The sequence below is a fragment of the Oryzias latipes genome, chromosome 16 (genome assembly GCF_053564925.1).
Source record: "Oryzias latipes strain Hd-rR chromosome 16, Olatipes_Hd-rR_3.1".
NCBI lineage: Eukaryota > Metazoa > Chordata > Actinopteri > Beloniformes > Adrianichthyidae > Oryzias > Oryzias latipes.
Window position 1 is genome coordinate 24721512 of NC_136252.1, and position 20595 is coordinate 24742106.

Sequence of the window (20595 nt, forward strand, 5' to 3'; positions counted from 1 at the left end):
TAGCGGCTTATAGTCCGGAAATTACGGTAAACACTCTGCGGCCTCTACAGGCACGACTTGGTGGGCCAAAAGACAACCTTTGTTGGGCCAAATTTGGCTCGCGGGCCCTACTTCAGGCACCCTTGGTTTAGAGTTTCTCAGATGTGCGTAGCAGCTCTCCGCCTTCAGTGATCTGGAACTCTGGATCGCGGGGCTTCGCGCTCCGCTATGCGAAGGCGGCTGCCGGTCTGAAGACAAAGCTAGTCCAGGGGGAAGTTTTGACGAACCGCGGTGCGTCCGAAGGAGGACTGCGGAAGGCGCAAATGCTGCTATGCAGTCTGGAGAAGCTGTGTACAATCATCAGGAGTGCACAACCGTTACAAAGCCCTCTCCTCTGCCGCTAACACAAAGCTACAAGCCTGGCCGCACTGCTCCTAGCATGTGTCTTTAGCAGCCGGACACACGGAGATAGCAATGACGTCATCGCCCCGCCTCCCCTCTGGAAATGCTAAGTCAAATTGAATTCATTTTAACTATGACACAGAATAAGCGGTTTTTAAGTAGAAAATGAAAAAGCATTGATTTTTCATTTTAATTTTGAGTCATTTGATGCAGCTTCATTTTGAAAATTAAAAATAATTTCTGTTAATCCATTTTAATTGTCCAATTAGACATTTCTAAATGAATTTTGCTACACATTTACCAGATAACTTTTTGAATATGAAATGTCAAATACCATTTTCTTTATCATTTGTTAAAGTAGAAAAGTAAAAAGCATTTCTGGTTTTGACTTTTATTTTTAATCATGCTACAGAATCGCTTCCATACCATCCTACCAGCATAATATTGCCATTTTCATAAACAGACCTTACCTTGACCTCCAACCAGTTCTCACACTTTAATTAAACAAACAAATTGGCAACAAAGTCATAATGATGACCATAAAAGTTTGTCTGCACAATTTGATTTTTAATCTCTGTATTTGATTAGCTTGTTTATATAAATGCTAGACAAACAATGGAGGAGAGAAGCACTTGGATAGATTTTGTGTCCATTTTTCAACGGCGCATACTAGTCAGGTGCAGCTCGAGATTCTAAAATTTTTGAACACTAAGGGTTTAAGCCTCTTTAGTCAGTCAAGCAGCCTGGTTGCTGATAACATAAAAGCATTTGGGGGGGCTGTGGGGCAGCGGTAGGGTGGTCGACCCCTGATCGCGTGACCGCAGGCTCGATTCCTGCCTTGCCTGCCCATATGTCGAAGTGTTCTTGGGCAAAACGCTGAACTCCACGTGTCTGTGAGAATGGGACTGTGATTGTAAAAGGCCATGGGCCTTTGAAGAAGGTAGAAAAGTGCTATACAAGTATACGCCGTTTACCATTTTGTAGAACAATGCTTTTATGCAACATCATGTTAGCAATAGCTGACGTTGAAGAAGTTTCGTTTGTGCTCCTATACGTTAATTTAACTTTGAGGAAACATTTGTCACTTCTTTACACAAACAATTATATTGATAGAAATACAAAAGCAAGAAGAAGAAGCATAAGTCACATAAATGTAAATTTCAACGGCAGAAAGCCCAGGAGTTAAAGACTAGAAGGGATTCTCTCCTGTACTTGATTTCGTTTTTTCTAGACCTAGAATTTAATATATGCTTTATAATCTTTTGCACGTTTTTTCAAAGTCTTGAAGAAATTTCTACAAAAGCACATTTCAAAAAAGGTTTTTTTGGATTGATTTTTTTTTTGTCTGGCAGTGGCAAGATTTTTTTTATTTTATTTTTTACAAAGGTTCAGAAAGCTGTCTCCAATTTGCCTTATTTGTATGTTTATAACGCCCCCCCCCCCCCCCCCCCCGTCTTCTATTCCTGAAATGTGCCATTGACACAAATGTAAAAAAATCTGATTTGATGTAAATGCAAACATTATTACAATTTGCCCTCAGTAGACCCAGTAGAGCTTTTTTTGTTTCACCTAATTTCTATAGCTGGAATGTTTTTGAGCTTAGTTAGTATAATCGATTCTTGTTAACATGCAGTGAAGAAACCAGTTGGGGTTTTAAGAAATCATCTGTTCTGTCAGTGTGTTCATGTCTAAGGTTTTTAATGCTATGGGCTTGAAAATAAATGTCATTCTGAATTTTGGTAATGGCCTGACAGATTTCCCAGCAATCTCTGTCCTATGATGATGTATCTTTAAATTATTTCTCTCAACCTTAACAGAAACAAACCCATAGTTCAATATTGAAAAACAAAAACAAAAAATGACAGAAATGTAATTTTACTCAAACTGGGGTGGGAAGACTTACCAGAACACATTTTACCTGCTGGTTTTAAATCTACCATCCAATAAAACAAACCACATCTAAATTCAGTTCAGTTTGACTGCTGGAGAATTTCCAGTAAAATCTTGAGTTAAACAACCTTTATGCCAAACATAAAGTGCTGCTTTTTGTAGAAAAATGATCATACAACCCATCCACAAAATTTAATAGTGAAATTATTGTTGAACTTAAAATACATTTTAGTTTAGAAATTCTTTTGACAGTTTGTAATGATATATTCGTGATTGTAAGTAGCCATTTTCCTGTATATTTACACTGGTTTCTTAACCCTTACACTATGACCACTGTATTTATCCAGGTTTACTTTGAAGTATGTGAATGTCTTTGTGCTGGCTGTTCTCTGGTGGCGGCTGATGGCTTGCTGCCTCCAGTGGACTGAATACAAGGTCCATGTGTTGTTTGTGTGCTTAAGACCAGAGGAAGGGGTGTGGGCTGTAAAGGGTGGAGGTAAACTTGTCTTATGCTCTGATGTCGTCGTCCCCCTCCCCCCCTTTATAGATTTCAAAAGTAGGGAGTTGCTTGAACTTTTACTTAAGAGCTCAGTTCCATTTTTAGACACAGGGTGTTTCAGCAATAACATCCAGAGCCGAGCTCAGTGGGGCAAAGTTTGTCTAAAATAAATCACCCTCCCTAATTTTTGCTTTGTTTTCAAGCCTAATAGCTGTAAAAAATCTGACAGATTTTGGGTTATAATGGATGACATAGGTTTATCATTATAGTTACATGCACTCTGATATAGCTGCCCTATCTCTGACTTATAGAAGTTGGATTTTGTTTCCATTTTTATGCCAATACAGTTTGCTGTGTCTGACTCTTCAGGAGGCTGGATTAGAACCTGTGAATGTTCTTCCTTTCACATGAAGAAAGTTCAAACAGTCCTATAATGCTTATGGATTGCAATGGTTTGTCACTTTTCTGCAGGGTGCGACTTGAACTCCTCTGACCCAGCCATGAGTATAATCGGGGCTGAGGATGAAGATTTTGAGAATGATCTCAATGATGTAAGTGACGAAATTAGGAATAATCTTCTATTTTCTACTCTTGGTCTCAATTTTTTGGTCTCTAATTCTAATTATCTGTGTTTTTCTATCGTCTGTACTTTTTGTAGCCCAATGAGGACCAGTGTAAGCACTTTAACAGCATTGAGCTTTTGAAGGAACGGCCAACTCACCTGCTGGTCTTCATGCAGCATGTCATTCTACAGTTTGATCCTGCTCCATTGGTGAGATACGCTGGACATTGTTCAGTTATTTATTTTTTGTTCTATAGATGCCTAAAAGTTAACCATCCACTGAATTGTTTATTTAAAGAACCTTTCACAGTCCTGACAGATAGTAATCTTTTTTTAACCAGGTAATTGTGTCTGTATTTGTCTGCTGTATCAATGCAGTGTTGTGGAAATCCAAAGTAAAGGCTTTTTCCCTTTGACCTGTTCCAATGACACCTGCGATATCCACGGTGACTCTGTGCCAGTTTAATGCTCGTATGCCAGTGCCTATGTAAAGCATTCTGGCCCTGTCCTATTGATTCTGCATGCAGACATCAGGGGCAGAGAGCCACAACACCTGCTCTCGGTCATCCCGGTCAAATTTTCTTTACATATATTTTAGGGTTGGGCGATGTCCCTTAAATTGGCCGTTGACGATGTTTGCTGTCAACCATCCGGATGGTGGATGATATCGTCGTGGAGGGGGGGGGCAGTATTTTTAATATTTCGGTCTTATATAATTGCTATTCGTTGTTTTACTTTATTTATTTTATTTCCCAACTAATGACTCATCCGCGATTATCCAGTATAAACTGAGGGAAGTGAACAAACAAACTAGAAAAGAAGTGGTCCGCTCCTGCAGTCAAGTGGACCGGCGGAGCGCACACTTACAGCTTTGTGTTTGAGGGGAGGGGGGGGGGTGCTTTGTTACATGAGCGGTATGTGTGGGAGATTTAGAACTGCGATCCGTTCCGCAGCTCTAGGGGAACGGGCTACAGAACTCAGAACCGGGTCTAAAAGTGTGTGTGTGAGCAGAGGATCGTGAGCACACACACAGCGCTTTGGGGCGGTGTGAGCTTCAAAGCAGAAATGTCGCTCAGTCCTTAGAAATCGTTCAAACAATCACGTGGATTTGTGTTTCCAGTCGTGTCCCGACTAAATAAAGGCTGATGTTATTCCCACATGTTTACGTCCAGCCAAGATGCAGATTGTAGCGTTTCCTGCATGGATTTTATGTTCATGCTAATGTTGTTAGCCCGTGTTAGCATACTGCTAATCCTGGCTTCTTTCCGGCTCCGTTTTTCAACAGAAAAAGCACTGACCACACGGATTAAAAATAAAACGATGAGCGAACAGGCGTTTCATAATAATCGTAACATTATTAAAAGCACGTTTAGAAGATCGTCTCGTATATTACCGAGCTGACATATCAATGTAATAGCCGCTCGGCGCTGTGTAACATTGTTTTGTATTGAATTGTTACATTCAATAAAGTTTGAAAAAAAAAGCCGCTCGGCGGAACTTATATCCTCTTCCGGTTTTTCAAACCCCACTGCGCATGTGCGAATGATTTATTACTACCGAAAGTGTGACCTTAGTGAACGTTTGTTATATTCTGAAAACATTTTTCTGTGCCCATGTACACGGTTGGATTCTAATCCGACCATTGATCCCATCAAAGTATTTTTCACATGTAACCGCGGCTTATGGTGTCGACTCGCAGCGTGCCGGGGGCGTGGCATCACGATGGTGTCTCTCCATCGGGATGTCACTCACCCATCACGATGGACGATGGTATCGTCCATCGGCACAACCCTAATATATTTGTCCATCAGTGGTGTAACTTTGAATTGTGTCACATGTTCACATTTGTTCATATTGTGTGCTTGGGCTATTAGCAGGCCTGCACATATCAGCCTCTGCAATACGCTTATTCCAACAGCAATCTCATGGCAGCTTGAAGTATTTAACAAATCGATTTAACCAATTGGATGGACCCCTCTGTCCTTGACCAATCGAATGGAGCCCTTTTATGTTAGATTGCTGCCTCCTATGCAGGCGTAGTTTGGAGAATTTAAGTCATATTGTCAATGCAATATTGATCACTAATATTGCACATTGCACGTTTTCTTGAAATTTTGCAGCCCTAGTCAGTAGCTGCTTCTTTAGTTTGCGTTTTTTTTGCGTTATTTAAGATGTGAAATAAATCGTTGCAGAAGCAACACTAAGCTATGTGGAACCAAAATGTGTTTACCTTGGTCGGGACTTATTGATATGCTGTCTTCTTCTCAGCTGTGCTACCTCCATGCTGAGCTCTTCAAGAAGCTTTTTGCCAAAGAGAATGCCAAGGAGAATGCCAAAGAGATAAAGAAACAGTTTGTGGAGTTTTACAACACCTTCCTTGACAAGGGTGCAGTAAGTAGAACACAATACTGGATTTCTATCATTCCCAAGAATAATTAAGAACAGTGAATCTGAAATTAGACAGCTGGATAAACATATAAGCTTATTAAAATATAAGCTTCATGTTTTCAATATAATGATTTCATTTGACATATATGTTTGCAAAATATAAAAGTGTTTCTATTTCTCAGGAAACATTAGCACTTGTTCTACACTGTGCATTTACTGTTATGAGGATCTTGTGGGCAAAAGACTTTTACAGCCACAAATCATTTCTCTTCATGCTCACATACTTTTATGGCTATACGTTTTCTTTACATGAGAAAAATGAAAATGGCAAAAACCCTAAATTATTCTACATTGGCAATTGTTACAGATGCATTCATTCTGTTTACAAAAGCAATACTTATATATACGTGGACATCACTTTACAACCACAGAATACTTCTGGAAGGGATACTCAAGAGGGAGAGCTCAGTATTTCATTTCTGGTGTTAGATGGACCCCTGGAGGATTTGTTTAGCTATTGCACTGCAGTGTTTTTCCTGCAAAAAAAGGTGAAGAAATAACACTTGTTTTAACAAAATATGAAAACAAAATCTGTATCTTCTTGTTTGCAATTTGTTTGCAGATTCTAAGAGTGTCCATTCCAGTCACAATATCCAATGAACTGGGTAAGTGACTGATTTGTAATTCGAAAATCCCATCGAGTCGACCTTGTTAAAAAAGAATTTTCACTTTCTTCACTCTTCTTCTTTTCCTAAGATCGAACCCGCGCAGATCTGCTTTCTGAAGAAGTTCAAAAGCGTTACGTTCAGGAGATCCAGAACCTGCAGATTCCTGACGTAAAGAAACAACTGGAGGACTTCAGGTCGGACTATTTCTACCTGCATTTATTATACCTCAAATATTTGAATCCAAAATAGCTGAATGCACATTTAATGGTAAACAAACTGTCCTTTCTAATGACAATCTGCACAAATGATGATGATGAGCAGATATGAACTCACTCATAACAATAAATGAAAAAAATGAATGATTTTCTGTTTACTTTAAGTTAGAATGAAATAGAATAGAATAGAACGTCGTTATTATTACATAATCTTACAAAGGGTAATTTACCCAATCCTGCTGCAACACAAAACCGTTCAAAACGACGGATCCTATTGGGCCACGACGAGTAGTCACTAAAGTCAAAAGTTTTCAGTTGGGTTGATTGAAAATAGGGAATCCATTGTTTTCCATTCTCTGGACTCGACGTAGTGAGCACCGCTATCTTATTACCACGTAGCTAGCTTCTCTCGGCCAGCAGCAACATCGGCTGTTTTCCACCAGTGTCGTCTGTCGATCTCTGCCTGAGATGGGTTTCTTGGCTTCTGACACATGTACTGTTCTGTCCGAACATGTACGCCGTGACCAAAGAGTCACACTCAATCTAAGCTAATGACATTTAGTTACCTCTCAGTCCGTCCTCTTTTAGTGTCCCCCCGGATGTCTCGGTACAGTTAGAATTCATCATCGTCTTTTAATTTGAATTTTAATTCAAAATTTTCAGAAAGGTAGGGGAAACATTGCACATCATTTGACTGATATTCAGGCTTTTCTTACTGATCCATTTTCCATCATATTTGCTTAAGTTGGCAGATAGTATTTGTTTTTATTATTTTATTTATTCTCCTTTTATTTCTGGCCTTTCTTTCACTTTTGTGTCTCCAGCAGCTAGACTTCTTCACAGGCTTTTCTTGAAGACGACGTACTCTGAGGCCTTTCTGTCTTGTTGTCAGACACTTGGAGAGCACAATCAGAGCATGTCACTTGAAAATGAAAACATGTCTACTTTGCCACGGACTAGGCCTGCACAATATACCGCAAATTTATCGTTATCGCAATATCCAGCTCTGCAATATGCATATCGCAAAAGACGGCGAATATCGCAATAAATCGCAAACCCAAAATGTGTTAAAACAATCTTCAAGCAGCTTGAAGCATTTAACAAATCAAATAAATCCCTTTATGCTTTGACCAATCAGATGGACGCCTTCCCATTGTTGACCAATCAGATGGAGGCCTATTATGTTAACCCTGGTCCTGAAGAGCCTCAACCCTGCCTGTTTTCCAGCTCTCCTTAAACAGCTTGCTGTTGATTGGCTGACTCAAGTGATTTCACATCCTGATTGACTGAACACACCTGATTTTGGTTATCATTATTGAGCAGTCTAGGGAGAATTGGAAAACAGACAGGGTTTAGGCTCTTGAGGACCAGGGTTAGCCCACCCTGACGTTTGTCCCCCATGTCGATGAGGGTCATTTGAAGTATTATTTTTAAACTGTTGCAATGAAATGGGAATGATGTTTTTGTATATTTTTCTATTTGTTTATTTACCGCAAATTTATCGTTATCGCAATATTGATCACTAATATCGCATATCGCAAGTTTTCCTCATATCGTGCAGCCCTACCACGGACAATAGCGTTGTTATATTATAATACAGGGCTTTTATATATTGCCAGAGCCACGGAATATTGGTGTTATAGGGAAGCTGTTATGATCTCTGAATATCCTGATAAATCTTTAAAAGAAAAAGTAGATTTTCTTTTTGTCCTTTACTGGTGTTATTGTTCAGAACCTGCTGTCTTTTCCATGGAGAGAAACACAAATATTTATAAACATTCAGACGGATCAGCAATTTCAGATGAGATTTGCTTTGTGAACCTTGCAAGTATATTTACATTAAAAGTCTAGAGTAGAAACATCAGCAGGATAAAAGAAAACATTAAAGCTGCTGCTAGCTGTGAAACTTTTAGAGTTTAGGTGAGAACAAATGAAACTGCTTCTTGTGATTGATATTTTTAGTTTGTTTGTTCATGACAGAAATGGAGTTTAAACTGCTTGGTTTGTGTTGATTAACACAGTGAGTTTATTTAGTTTATTTTCAAATATTGTCCAAAAGTAAAGCCTGGTAATGTAGAGGCTTGGTGTGAAATGTCGAACCGGTGTGAATCTCAGGAATCTTGCTCCAGACTTTTTTTCACAGCTCTATTCCGATAAATGAAAGACTTGGTGTCCGGCCGGGCACAAACCGCGAATATTAATTCAAATTTCAGATGGCACCTCCATGAATTAAAAGTGACGTCATCCATATGCCATTACCAAATCCTGATTGGTCCATGTTTGACCTGGTGTAACTTTCAATGTGCATTCAAGGCCAGGCGCTTTGTACGTAGAGCCTGAAATCTGCCGTGGAAAATTGCATAATGACGTGTGAACGCGAGAGTTTTGAATGCGGAAGCAATACTTAGACTTTTTATCGGCCGCTTGAACACACGTTTCCGAGGTTGGCGTGAACGTAGCCTAAAGGTCAATCATCTCTTCTTCTGGTTGGTTAACAACAGAAATGAAACAAACAACAATGTTTGGCCTTCAGACCACATTTAGGATCCAACATTAAAAAATAAAGTATTTTATTTAGAAAGACGGAAAATCACGATATTTCTCTTTTCAATGACTGGAATCAGTACATATTAGTTACATAGTACTTTTGCTTTAACATTGTCACCTGTGATTAAATCAAGAGGACGATCAATCAGCCGATAACTACACTGACTGTCATTAATGTAACTGTGGAAATTGTTCATTTGCAGGGCAATGAGCAGCTTCACATATGTGCTTTCAAATCTCTACTCTGTATTTAAAGATGTAGTTATAAATATATTATTTAAACCACATGAAAAATGTGACCCTCTGACAAACTTTCCATCCAGCAGTCTTTCTTTTTTTCTGTTCTTTGCAGACATAAGCGTATGATGGGGATGACCCAAAACGAAGAGGAGCTGATTGATGTTGAGAACCATTACCCCACTGACCGTGTCCCGATGAAGATGAAGGAGGCATATGTAGCTGAGACGCTGCTGGAGAAGATGTCTGACATGCAGTGAGTGTCTTTTTATTAATGGATAATCACTAGAAAACTCTATAAAATGGGTTGGTATCTGTTATAGGAGAGAAGGTTCTGAAATGCTCAGTTTTTGACCTGAACTTTGGACTTGCTTCCTCACACATGGAATACTTTTACCCTGAACTTTAAATACCTCCACCCCACTGGGCCATACGCATGCCTCCCTGTGAGCAGTGCTCTTATAACAATAAGTCATTAGGGTTAAAGTTACCCTTCCTGAGAAAATGCTGCCTAATCCTACATGCTCTTTTCATATCTACCAGTCACATCCTGCATGCACAGTTAGGCACACATCCTACTTTTTAAGCCACAATAATCTGTACCAAAGTGAAACTGAACACTAAAGACAACACAAATGTCTGCACTCTTTACTTTAAACAACGTTAAATTACCTTAGGGAATAGTAATAACGTTGCTTATTTTCTGGCATCATTTAGTTTTTGTTAACATTTCTGACATTTTTTCTTTGTCCCTTTCGCTTTTCTATAATAGTCAGATCACATTGGATTTAGAGATTTCAAAAACAAACATGTTGATGTCAAAATGTTTTAAACTAGCCAAGGTAACTTCTTAAAAATAAAGAAAACTGCAAAGGAATATGCATTGACATCACAGCAAATAAAAAAATGATGTTGAAAAAGGTTAGAGCTGTGACATTCAAGTTACCACAGCGGGCCACAAGCTCCCTGCTCTGCTCCATTCTGATGAATGAACTACTGCCGCTCTGCAGAAACTGTAGAAAACGACACTTGTATTTTAAATTTGGATAATAACGTCATGATCGTAGCTAAAAGACCTCTGGGAACGCTTTTACAATATATAAAATGATGATCGAAGTGGGACTTAAAGGCATTTCTGAGTTAATGGACGTAAAATAATTTGAGCTTTGCCATCAATAAAATTGTTGCTTTACTAATCAGGAACATTTGAACACATCATCTAGGAGGAGAATTGGCTGGAAACTGTGATTGGTTTGAATTGTCTTTCGTCAGACTTAGAACTATAGATAAAAGGATTTAATAAGCACCTTGGGAAAATTTGTCAGTTTTCCAACCAAAATCATTGTTCATATTCTTTAACTTTTTATCATGGAACTCAAATAAATCTCCCACAACAATAGAATGATGTTGAGGAATCGAATAAAAATATTGCTTTGAATGTAAAAAGTCAAACAAAGCCATTTCAGTTTCTGTTCTCCTCTAAGTCTAACTTTTTTTTTTTTAAAACAAACTAAATGAAAGCAGTCAGGTTCAGACATGCACACACAGATGGAGAAGATGCAGCGGAAAAATAGTGGAGTAATAAGCTCATTAGAGCAGGGAGCCTGAAGCTGAACTGGAACAGAGAACGCAAAGGGGCAAGAAGGAAATGGGAACGCAGGGAGGAAAAGATGGAGGCGGCTGTGCCACGCTGGCAGCAAGGCTTTACGCGGGCATTTTGCCAACGGGGGTGGGGCAGCTGTGGGGAAATGCATCTGAAGGAAGACTCTTGGTCTGACAGAGTCACAGGGTTATCAGCTTCTGCCAGGAGGACAGCTAGGAAAGAAACCAAGAGGTTTGGGGGAAAAGTAATCGGTCTTTGACCTTGTGGTTATTCTGTACTCGAAGGAAAGTAGACAGTGAGGGGCAGAGGGCAGAAGCATGTCTAACTTCATCTTGTCAGGAGAAAGGTAAAAAAAAAAACTAATGGAAGGATAGATGTGGTACGCACAAGCAGCTTTCTTCCTGTGGATGGACAGTGTAGAGGATCTGAACCACAGACGTCATTTTCCCTTTCAAGCCTTCCCTCGCAGCTTCCCTCGGATCTCAGTTTCTGCTGCACAAACTCTTCCTCGAGTCTCACTCCATTCATTTTCTTGACAGTCATCATCACTCTTCCTCTCTTCATGCTCAAAGCATCCCACAACACAGTGACTGCAGCCCATTTGTAGCTCATTGGTCTTTCTGGTGATGCAAACTTTGGATTGGTTTGTTCAGGAGAAATCCCTTCAAAACTCCTCCCACCGTGCATGTTCAGTTCCACGCACACGTGTCAAATTTCTGCAGCGTTGCCTGCATATTGCATCAGTCAAAAACATGCTTAAATGGATGGTTCCACTGTCCTGGAGTATTTGAAATTCTAGCTGCATGCGTGTAGCAGGAGAAACGTAAATCTTGTTGGAAGTTTTGGAAAGTTGAAGCTCTATTTTGCTTCATCCAGTTCAGGTTTGGAAGTGAAGCTTAAATTTAAGCTTTGCAGTTAGAGCTTTTGATTTCTCGTTTTGCACCTTTTTGGGGGGACTCTTGATAGAACATGATCAGTTGCTTCATCTTTGACTCCTACATATTTGTAAGCTTAGAATTGGATCCAGAGAAGAATAGTGACGTCAGGTTTAAACGACCCAAATCCCTGTATCCCCCGTAATCAGGCGAGCAAGAAAAAGACAAAATGTTACTTAAAAGAAAGAGGTGAGCTTGTGTTTGAAATATTTCCTTTTCCTCTTTTTTGGAATCACTGTTGATGCGTGTGCATTAATCCTTTTTTCAGACCTACAATTGTGATGGATGAGGAAAAGTGGTGAGTTTCATGCTTTTAATGAGTTTGGCTCCCTTTTCATTTACTAATGGTTTTAGAAAAATATAAATCTACCAATGATTTTAATGGCGTGAGTTATTCTAATTCTGCTTTTAGGATTCTTTTTGGAGTAATCACTAAAGAAATCTCCTCCTTTTCACGTCTTTAAACTCCTGCTATTCTCTTTCTCAACCTTTTCCTTCAACTCTATTTTGATCATCACATTTTTTATTAATCTTTCTTAAACTGTTTTTGCCAAATACTTTGTGCATTTCTCCAGAGTGGGGGTGCCCAATACGGTCAATTGTTGGGTTGGTATGGATAAATTGCTGGCCATCAAAAACGTAATAAATAAAACAAAAACAGAACGGCATGCCACTAAAGTGGCTGAGTTTTTCTTCCTCCTAAGCTTCACAAAGATGTGAGTGTTCAGTGTCAGACTCCTAACCGTGGATGTAACTGCTAAAGTACCTTTTTTTTAAAAAAAGAATTAACTGACCCTCGATCTGTCACTCCAAAAGAACCTCGAACAGAATCACATGAAATGTTGTTGTTATGGACACACTGTGCAAGCAGCATCACTCACATGACGACCACAGACACATGGGTCTGATTCAATACATGGTTGAGGGAAAAATGACAAAGGGACTTTTTAATCATGTTGCAACTTTTCATATTCATCTAATATATGGATTTAATTCAAATTAATTGTCTGAGTCACTTTAAAAGCAGCTTTTTTAAACTGTAATACTGTAATTTTTAAGTACAGTGATACAAACATTTCAAAAAATGATTTTATGATATTCTTTCAATGATGATGCATGGTTTTAATGTATATAGATATATATTAGTAGATCCTCACATGCTGAAACAGTGTGGGCACCCCTGCTCCAGACTATGCCAGCAAAGTGTGAAAGGATTGTTTTCTCTGCTTTGTGCCCCTAATGTGAAATAAGTAACAAATGCATTGTCAGTGGAAAAGATAAGCAGATTTTACTCAAAAAATCAAATAGTTTAATGGTCCAGTTAAAGAAATAAGCAAAACAGAAAAGAAATTCCAATTTTATTACATTTTATCTCCTTACTTTGTCCCCAGCCAATCCATCTTTGCAGCAGTGACGGCCTATATGAAGCACCTGGATGTTAAAACAAGGGGAGCTGATAGTAAGTCAAAGTCCAAAGGAATGTTCTTCAAGAGACAAACAAAGGTAAACACAAAGCCCTTCTTCCGGTTCTTTAAGTACATCGTAACAGGTCCACACTATGATGGGGCTAAATACGATGGTCACTTTTTGCAGCATTTGATGCTTTTGTTTGCCGCAGACCTTTCACCTCTTCAGCATCTACCTGTGTTGTCTTTTCAGACTAGGAAGGATGACACCCCAAAGAAGCCTAAACAGTTTTTTCCCAGCATTCCACCTTGGAGACCATGTATGTTTTATTCTTGTTTTGTCCTTTTAACTCCATTCTAATCATATCGTAATCTGATTTTTGAAGGTCTCTGTTAGATAATTATTCCAACTGTGGCTACACAGTTGATCTGCCGCAGAAAGGAATTTCTATAGCAGCTCTTGTCACTTTTTGAGAAGATAAATCTGATAAATAAAATGATTTAAATGTATCTACTGATTTAGAAAAAAAAAAGTGCTGCAACGGAAAGCTTAATTGCTTTATTTTGGTGGCTGTAGTCCAATGTTTGCCTGGTGTCAGCGTAAAGGAATATGGAGCTCCACAGCTGCACCTGTACCGCTGAATGATTGCTTTCTCATTATCAAATCACTGTTCAAAGTGGTTCAGCTCTTACGCTAAGCATGCAAAGGGTTTATATTTAATACAGCGTCAAGTGTTTTTACATACTGGTACAGCTGAAAACATGTTCTCCTGCGCTTCTTTTCCTGCTGCAGCCGATCCCAAACCAAAAACGGACAATGAAGGTACCCTTTGTTCAGAGCCTGCTGCCTTTTCCATCTGTAGAATGATCACAAACTAATCAAACTACAAGCATGCTTGCATGTTCCAAATAGAACTAGAGGCAGATGTTGGTGGGGCGTTGTTCTGACGTTGTGTCACAATAATAAATGTTTGTGTTAACACAAAGCTAACTTGAAGGATTCTTTTAAACTAACCCTGGTATCCACTTGGTAGAAACAAATTGCTAATTTTTCACCTTTGTTTTTTTTCCTCATAAAGTTTCTGCTACTGCACTCCCCCTTATTATTTTCTTATTTTTTATGGTCTGAGTTTCTGTTTCATTTTTTTCTGCAGCTGCATTATTTGTTGGTGGCCTAATGATCCCTTTTACCCTTTGTTCTCATGAAGTACACCCAAGTCGGGAGAGTACAAAAAGCCCCATGCCCGAGCCTCCTGTTCCTGTCAGCATCACCAAAAAGTCTTCCTTAATTGTTAGTGGGGAGAGCCATGATCGCCCCGGGAGCAACGACATCAACCCCAGCCAAGAGCCCACTCTTGGGGATGGTAAAGGTACGGAACGTGACCGTGCATAATGCTGTTTAAATGATGGAGATCCGAAATGACTGAGGCTGTATTTCACTGGTTCATAGGGGCAAAAGAGAACTTGATTAAAGAGCAGTTTGCTTACCTTCATGAATGTTTTTCACTGAAGGTCACACAAGCACTCGCTTGGAACCTCCATCCCAGTCGGAGTCGGGCGATGTGTCCCCTGTTGGGACTGTTGTGCCGTCTATCGGGGAGCCCGTCTCCCCCGTAGAACTCCCTGTGGAAGAGCCTGTGGAGAAAGAGAGGTGAGGTTCCTGACGGGAAAAACAGCTTATCTTAACGCCGTGTACTTACAAACTATGAGGATTTTTAAAATGATAAAAAGCAAACGATTACGTTTAGGAAACAGTGAAGGTTGTAAAACCAAAAGAAGTCTGTCTGAACTGTGCAAGCCGAGGGAGCGTGGTAAAACTCCCCCAGCTGTCTGTCCCTGCTGTGTGCTAGCTTTTGGTCTGCTGTCTGTTGCTCATGAGCGCTAGCAGCCTGCAGTTTTGAGAAGACTCCTCATCCAGTCAACATGGGCTAAGCCTCTATAACCTCCTCATCTTTTCTTACCCCATCTCCTTTATTCTTCTTCCAAATGACACACATTCTTTTCTCCACTGTTTTTCGGTCTTTGTTGAATTGTGTTCTGTTGCGATCTCAGGTTTATCTGTTAGCTTTATTACAGCTTTTTTGGCAGTTTTTGTACTTTTTTCTCAGAGCTTCCTGATGTTTGTTAGCAGCATGGAGGTGTTTCCCATTAGACAGAGATATTTGGAGTCTTCATATTTTTTGTGGCATCAAGATTAAGGGTGATCTATACGTGCTGTTTTTGTTTTTTTGTTAGCTGCTCATTTTATGTGCTTCCCAAGATGTCCGCATCCGCCGTGGTCAGGGTCCGTCCTTCGCCTCGCTTGTCTTTGCCGTTTGTGCGGTTACATGTTGTGTCCGGGGCTTTGTCGTCAAGTGTGGCATGCAGCTGTCATGGTAGCTCAAAACATGTTTAACCTGTCACTTTGGGGTGTGTGTATGTGGAGAATACACTAGTAAATGTGGCGACCAGTGGTCTGAAGGAGGGTGTGTAACAGTGTGGTGTCCCATATTTTTGCAGACGGAAGACAAGGTGGGTGTCAGCGCCTTGACAGAGTCACGGACATGCTTCAGGCCACACACTGATCAAATATGACGCAAACAGAGAGCGTGGCACTCGCACCCTTACACACCTCACTTTTAGTCTTGTGCTCCTGTACTGTTGCAACGTAAACATGGCTAAGTATTTCTCGAAAGAATTGGCTTAATTGTTGAGACAAGTTGAATTTTATTTTATTTTTTTTTACATTTTTTGCAGTTGTTAAACATTGTGTTGTTTTTCTGAAAGTCACTGTACAGCATAGTAAACTACAGAGGAATGAGCTGTCACTGCGTGATTCCTTGTTTACTGTTGTAGATCCGCATTTTAGTGCCGCCATGTTTAAATTGTATGAAACATGCATGTTTCCTTTCTGCTAACAGAGATATGCATGTCCCATTTTATGCATATTTCTTTGTCACTCTAGTTCTATTCATCTACCTTCCTGCTGGTTTATCTTGTTCTTCTCCCCCTTAACTCTTTACTTAATTTAATCTTTACATGATCTTTATATTTTGATTTCCCCATCCTGTGGTCTTTTTAAATTCTTTTGATTTTCTGTTTTTGGGTTCTTCATATCCTTTTGTTGTCCTTCCTGCACCTCTATCTGTCTCTTTTCATCCTCGTCTTACTGGTCCTCTCCCAACTTCACTCCCTAAGTAGGAAAATTGGGCGCAGCGAGAGCGCCCGTGTGGAGCGCCAGTCGTCCCGACGTCGTGGCTCTTCCCGGGTCAAACAGCCTCGCTCTCGTAGTGACGTGGACCTCCAGCTTCCTTCTGCCTTGACAACACCACCCTCCCCGCTCACCCCCCAGCACATCCATCCGTAAGATGGACAAACCTCTTCTTAACGCTCCCCAGCAGGAGTGGTGCTCAGCAGGGACAGACAGCATGTCCAAATGAGATCAGTGCAGCCACCTGCTTCATTCAAAACCAAACCTTACTTGAATTTTGATGATTCTTTGACAGTTTCAGTGATATTGAACATTTTTTTGATAATTAAAAACTTCTTTTCACTAAATGATCTTCTACATATTGGTAATGTGGTAAAATTTTAAATGCCAGCCTTTAACCCTTTAACACCGGAGCTTTAGCTCCAATTATGACCTTCTATCAACTACCAAAACTCCTCAACCGTTTATACAATTCACATCACTCCAGAGGATTCTGAAGCAGAGAAAAGCAGCCTTGCACGGATATGCCACACTTTACAGCAGTGACGTTTTTATGCAACTGATCAACATCAAACCAGCTGATTCTGTCATGGAGAAAAATATCTTTGTGCTGTTAGGCAACACTTTATGTTAGAAATGTGTTGCATAGTGGAGCCAAACGGATATGAAATCAGCTTCGTATCAGAATCAGCTGATTTACATTGATCGTGTTAATGGTCAAGGAGTTATGGTCTGTCTAAGAGTGTGTGTTATTGAGGTGAGCATTGCCGGTGTTACAGGGTTAAAAGGGGTGATCTGTTAAAACTGATACAACATAGGGCACTTTTGTGTTGTAAAGCTTAACAAAAGCTTAAATTCTTGCCAACAAGTTCTTCAAAATATTCATATTTCCACAAGTTCAATTACTTTATTGGTTTGGGCCATCATCCACAACTTTCCTAGTTGGAAGTCCTCCGTTTCAGTGTCTGGACTTTTTGCTTAGCAGTAACATTCACTTCAAAACAGCATATCTCCAACTAAGTAGGAACGCTGATATTTTGGCAACATAATCCAATTATATAATAAAATACTGTGACCAAAGTTGAAATCCCATTCAGGTTTCTCTGCGATCCTCTCTGCCACATTCAGACACAGTAAAACGCAGGAGATTGAAGGGAAGTGTCTCTGAAACTGTCACTAGAAACATTTACAATCATGTGAAATTAACCTACATGTAAAATACCAGTTATGATAGATTATGTTGGATATATTTGTTCAATGACATCAAATGAGTTATTAGAAAGTAAACAGCACAGTTCTTTTCTATCATTTGAACCAGTTTCTATTAACGGGTGTGACTAATCATAGTAACTTTACGTTAAACTGTTTAAATTTCTGAATTTTCAGAAGAAACCATCTGTTATTTAAACTAAACTGTTCCATACTGCAGTAAACCCAAGTTTGAAGTTCACCTATCCAGTACCAGATTATCCTATACTTTATTCTTTAAATGTTTCTTTTTATTTTATAGCTACCTACTCATTCTTAAATGCAGTGTTCTTCAACCCTTGTTTGAGCCACGGTTCACTTTTTCCTTGATAAAAATCACACCAGCAACCAAACCTGTAAAGAAAAAAAAAAGACAATATACAGTTATTCTTATCAAAGGGTATGAATAAGAATCAAACACAAATAAAAGGTTTTTATGACATCATGGCAATGTAAATACTATTTGGACCAATTGGGTAATTGAACAATTTCCCGCGGCACAGCTGACCTTCTCACAGCAAACACTGGTTGAAAAACACTGCTTTGATGTAACAGTAATCGTTCTTGAAACTATTTTATTTGTACTTTATTAGTTTTGAGGGTCCGATTTTGGCTCCAGACGGTCCTTGCCACTCCCCCACCATCTCCATTCCTTCACTGGAGGAGATAGACCCTCGCCTACAGGAGCTGGAGCAGGACCCGCCCAACTGGAGGGATGTGGCACCACGTGATGCCATAAAGAAGCTCAGCAAGAAGGAAGCAAAGAGACAGGAAGTGATAAACGGTGAGCAAAAGTAAAGTGAAACTTAAGTTAAAGGTGCCCAGCTGACACTGAACATCTCATTTGAACTCTCTGTGCTCCCCAGAATTGTTTGCAACAGAGCATGCTCATGTGCGAATGCTTAGCGTCCTGCAGACTGTTTTCTCCAAGCCTCTTGGGAGGGAGCTGCTCCTGACAGCTGATGAGTTGGAGACCATCTTCCCCAGTCTTGATGAAATCATTGAGCTGCACTGTGAGTGCCCTAAAAACTGCTTTTCACCAGGGGAACTTGACCTTCATATGCTCAGTAACTGTAGGTGTGATAACAAAGGCCATAACAAAAAATGATTGCCATCACACACTACTTTAAGGTTATGCAACATATACACTTCTATGTCTTTCTAGATATAAAAGAAACAATGTATTTATGACATTTAGCCATGGCGTGTGTCATGCTGAAGCTGTGGTTCTGTGTCTCAGATAACTTCTATGAGAACCTGAAGAAACTGCGCCTGGAGGACAACTACATTGTGAAAAACATCAGTACCACAGTACTTCACTTGGTGAGTTTGGCTTTTGTTTGTTTAGTTTCCCCTCCTATTTCCTGCAAATTTTCTTTATTTAGGAATACTTTCTTTTAGTACAATTGTAACTGTAGCCGTATTTATATAGTTATTGATTTATATTAGTCAACAGTCTCAATGTTGAGCTCGTTCAAGCTTCAGGGTTTTGTTTTTTCTGCTTGTTTTTAGTCCTCCTTCCTCTGACTTTGCATGTGTTTCAGTTTGGTGGCCCAGAGGGAGAATGGTTCCAGAAGCTGACAGCCCGGTTCTGCAGTCACCAGAAATATTCATTGGAGCAGATCAAAGCCAAGAGGAAAGACCCACGCTTCAACTCCTTTATCCTGGTACTTCATGCATTATCTCTGAAAATATCTCATATTTATATTTATTTAAGACCCACTCAGATAGAAATGGCGTTATTTGTGTTTTTAACATAATCTTGCAGAGGACTGGGCTGATGAAATCGATTAATTGATGAATCAATCCATAAAAATAGAGATCGATCTTTTATGCCTTCCCTTTCCAGTGATCTGATGCAAAACGGCAGTAAATCGAAAGTCCGATATCGTGATGCTAAGATATAATAGAATTTCCTGTAGAGCGGCTAATACTAACGCTTGTTTGACCTAAACATACATTGCTAAGTAAATGAACAACTTGATATACTCACAGGCAGGACTTTTCCAAGCTGTTTTAAGGAGACATTTTTTTTAAAAGTAACCATTTGTGGTCTAAAGCCCCGTTTTTCTTCTGGAATGAAGTGTAATGGTATAGCCTGAGCTCCCCCTAGTGGCCAAATGGAAATAGAGAGGCAAAACATGATGATCTGCACGTTTTCCTTTTTACAATTTACAGTACGCGAACTTTATCAGATTAATATGAATATCTTCAAAATATATTTAGAATATTATTGTTATTTCTTTTAACAAATCTGTGTAAACTGTGTTAATTCTAAATTGTATCGCGTTGAACTGTTGATACCAGCCCTATTCTCATGATGGAGGACAAATAGTAGTTAAGCTCAAAATTGCATTTCTTAGCATTTCTTTCTTCCAATTGTTGTGAATCAGGAGCAGAAAAAGATGTCGTTTAAAAAAGCTTAATTGTTATGTAAAATAAAATACAATGGGCGGGCCACAAGCTCCCTGCTCTGCTCCATTCTGATGCGTCCACCTGTGCACGACTAGATCCATGTTTTCCTCGTCCAAGCTGGCATCTGGCTAAAAACTGTACAGCTGGATAGCTCCAAATTAACCCTCCACCATTTCTCTTACAACTGTAATGCTAGGTCAGGGATGTGAGGGGCTGAAATCTAGCAGGAGAGCATTTAAACAGAGAGCTCTCAGTAACGGTGACGGAAAGAGGGGGCGGGGTTGCTCCCTGCCAACAGTCCTGCCCACAACTCACAGGCGAATTTCTGTTGCACTACTTCCACTCTGTAGAACCTGTCCTAGAAAATGACAGTTTTTTTTTTTTTGCTAAATTAACATAATTTAAAAACCA

General features: G+C 39.7%; 1 protein-coding gene across 11 annotated transcripts in view; it reads left to right on the plus strand.

The window, feature by feature from the left end:
• The window catches only part of arhgef1 (Rho guanine nucleotide exchange factor (GEF) 1), a 43999-nt gene that overhangs the window by 17085 nt on the left and 6319 nt on the right, over window positions 1–20595 (plus strand). For 2 of the 11 annotated variants that reach the window (XM_011485514.4, XM_078933583.1), the window contains exons 2-18: window positions 3242–3321; window positions 3429–3542; window positions 5601–5723; window positions 6343–6385; window positions 6477–6582; window positions 9503–9643; window positions 12194–12223; window positions 13317–13428; window positions 13585–13651; window positions 14125–14154; window positions 14540–14701; window positions 14844–14982; window positions 16509–16673; window positions 18363–18553; window positions 18636–18782; window positions 19010–19092; window positions 19314–19436. In XM_011485514.4, coding sequence (XP_011483816.1) covers window positions 3271–3321; window positions 3429–3542; window positions 5601–5723; window positions 6343–6385; window positions 6477–6582; window positions 9503–9643; window positions 12194–12223; window positions 13317–13428; window positions 13585–13651; window positions 14125–14154; window positions 14540–14701; window positions 14844–14982; window positions 16509–16673; window positions 18363–18553; window positions 18636–18782; window positions 19010–19092; window positions 19314–19436 — 1827 coding nt within the window. In that variant the 5' untranslated portion in view covers window positions 3242–3270. The remainder of the gene's footprint in view (window positions 1–3241; window positions 3322–3428; window positions 3543–5600; window positions 5724–6342; window positions 6386–6476; window positions 6583–9502; window positions 9644–12193; window positions 12224–13316; window positions 13429–13584; window positions 13652–14124; window positions 14155–14539; window positions 14702–14843; window positions 14983–16508; window positions 16674–18362; window positions 18554–18635; window positions 18783–19009; window positions 19093–19313; window positions 19437–20595) is intronic. The other 9 variants (XM_011485517.4, XM_078933587.1, XM_078933588.1 and 6 more) reach the window with 7 other exon arrangements.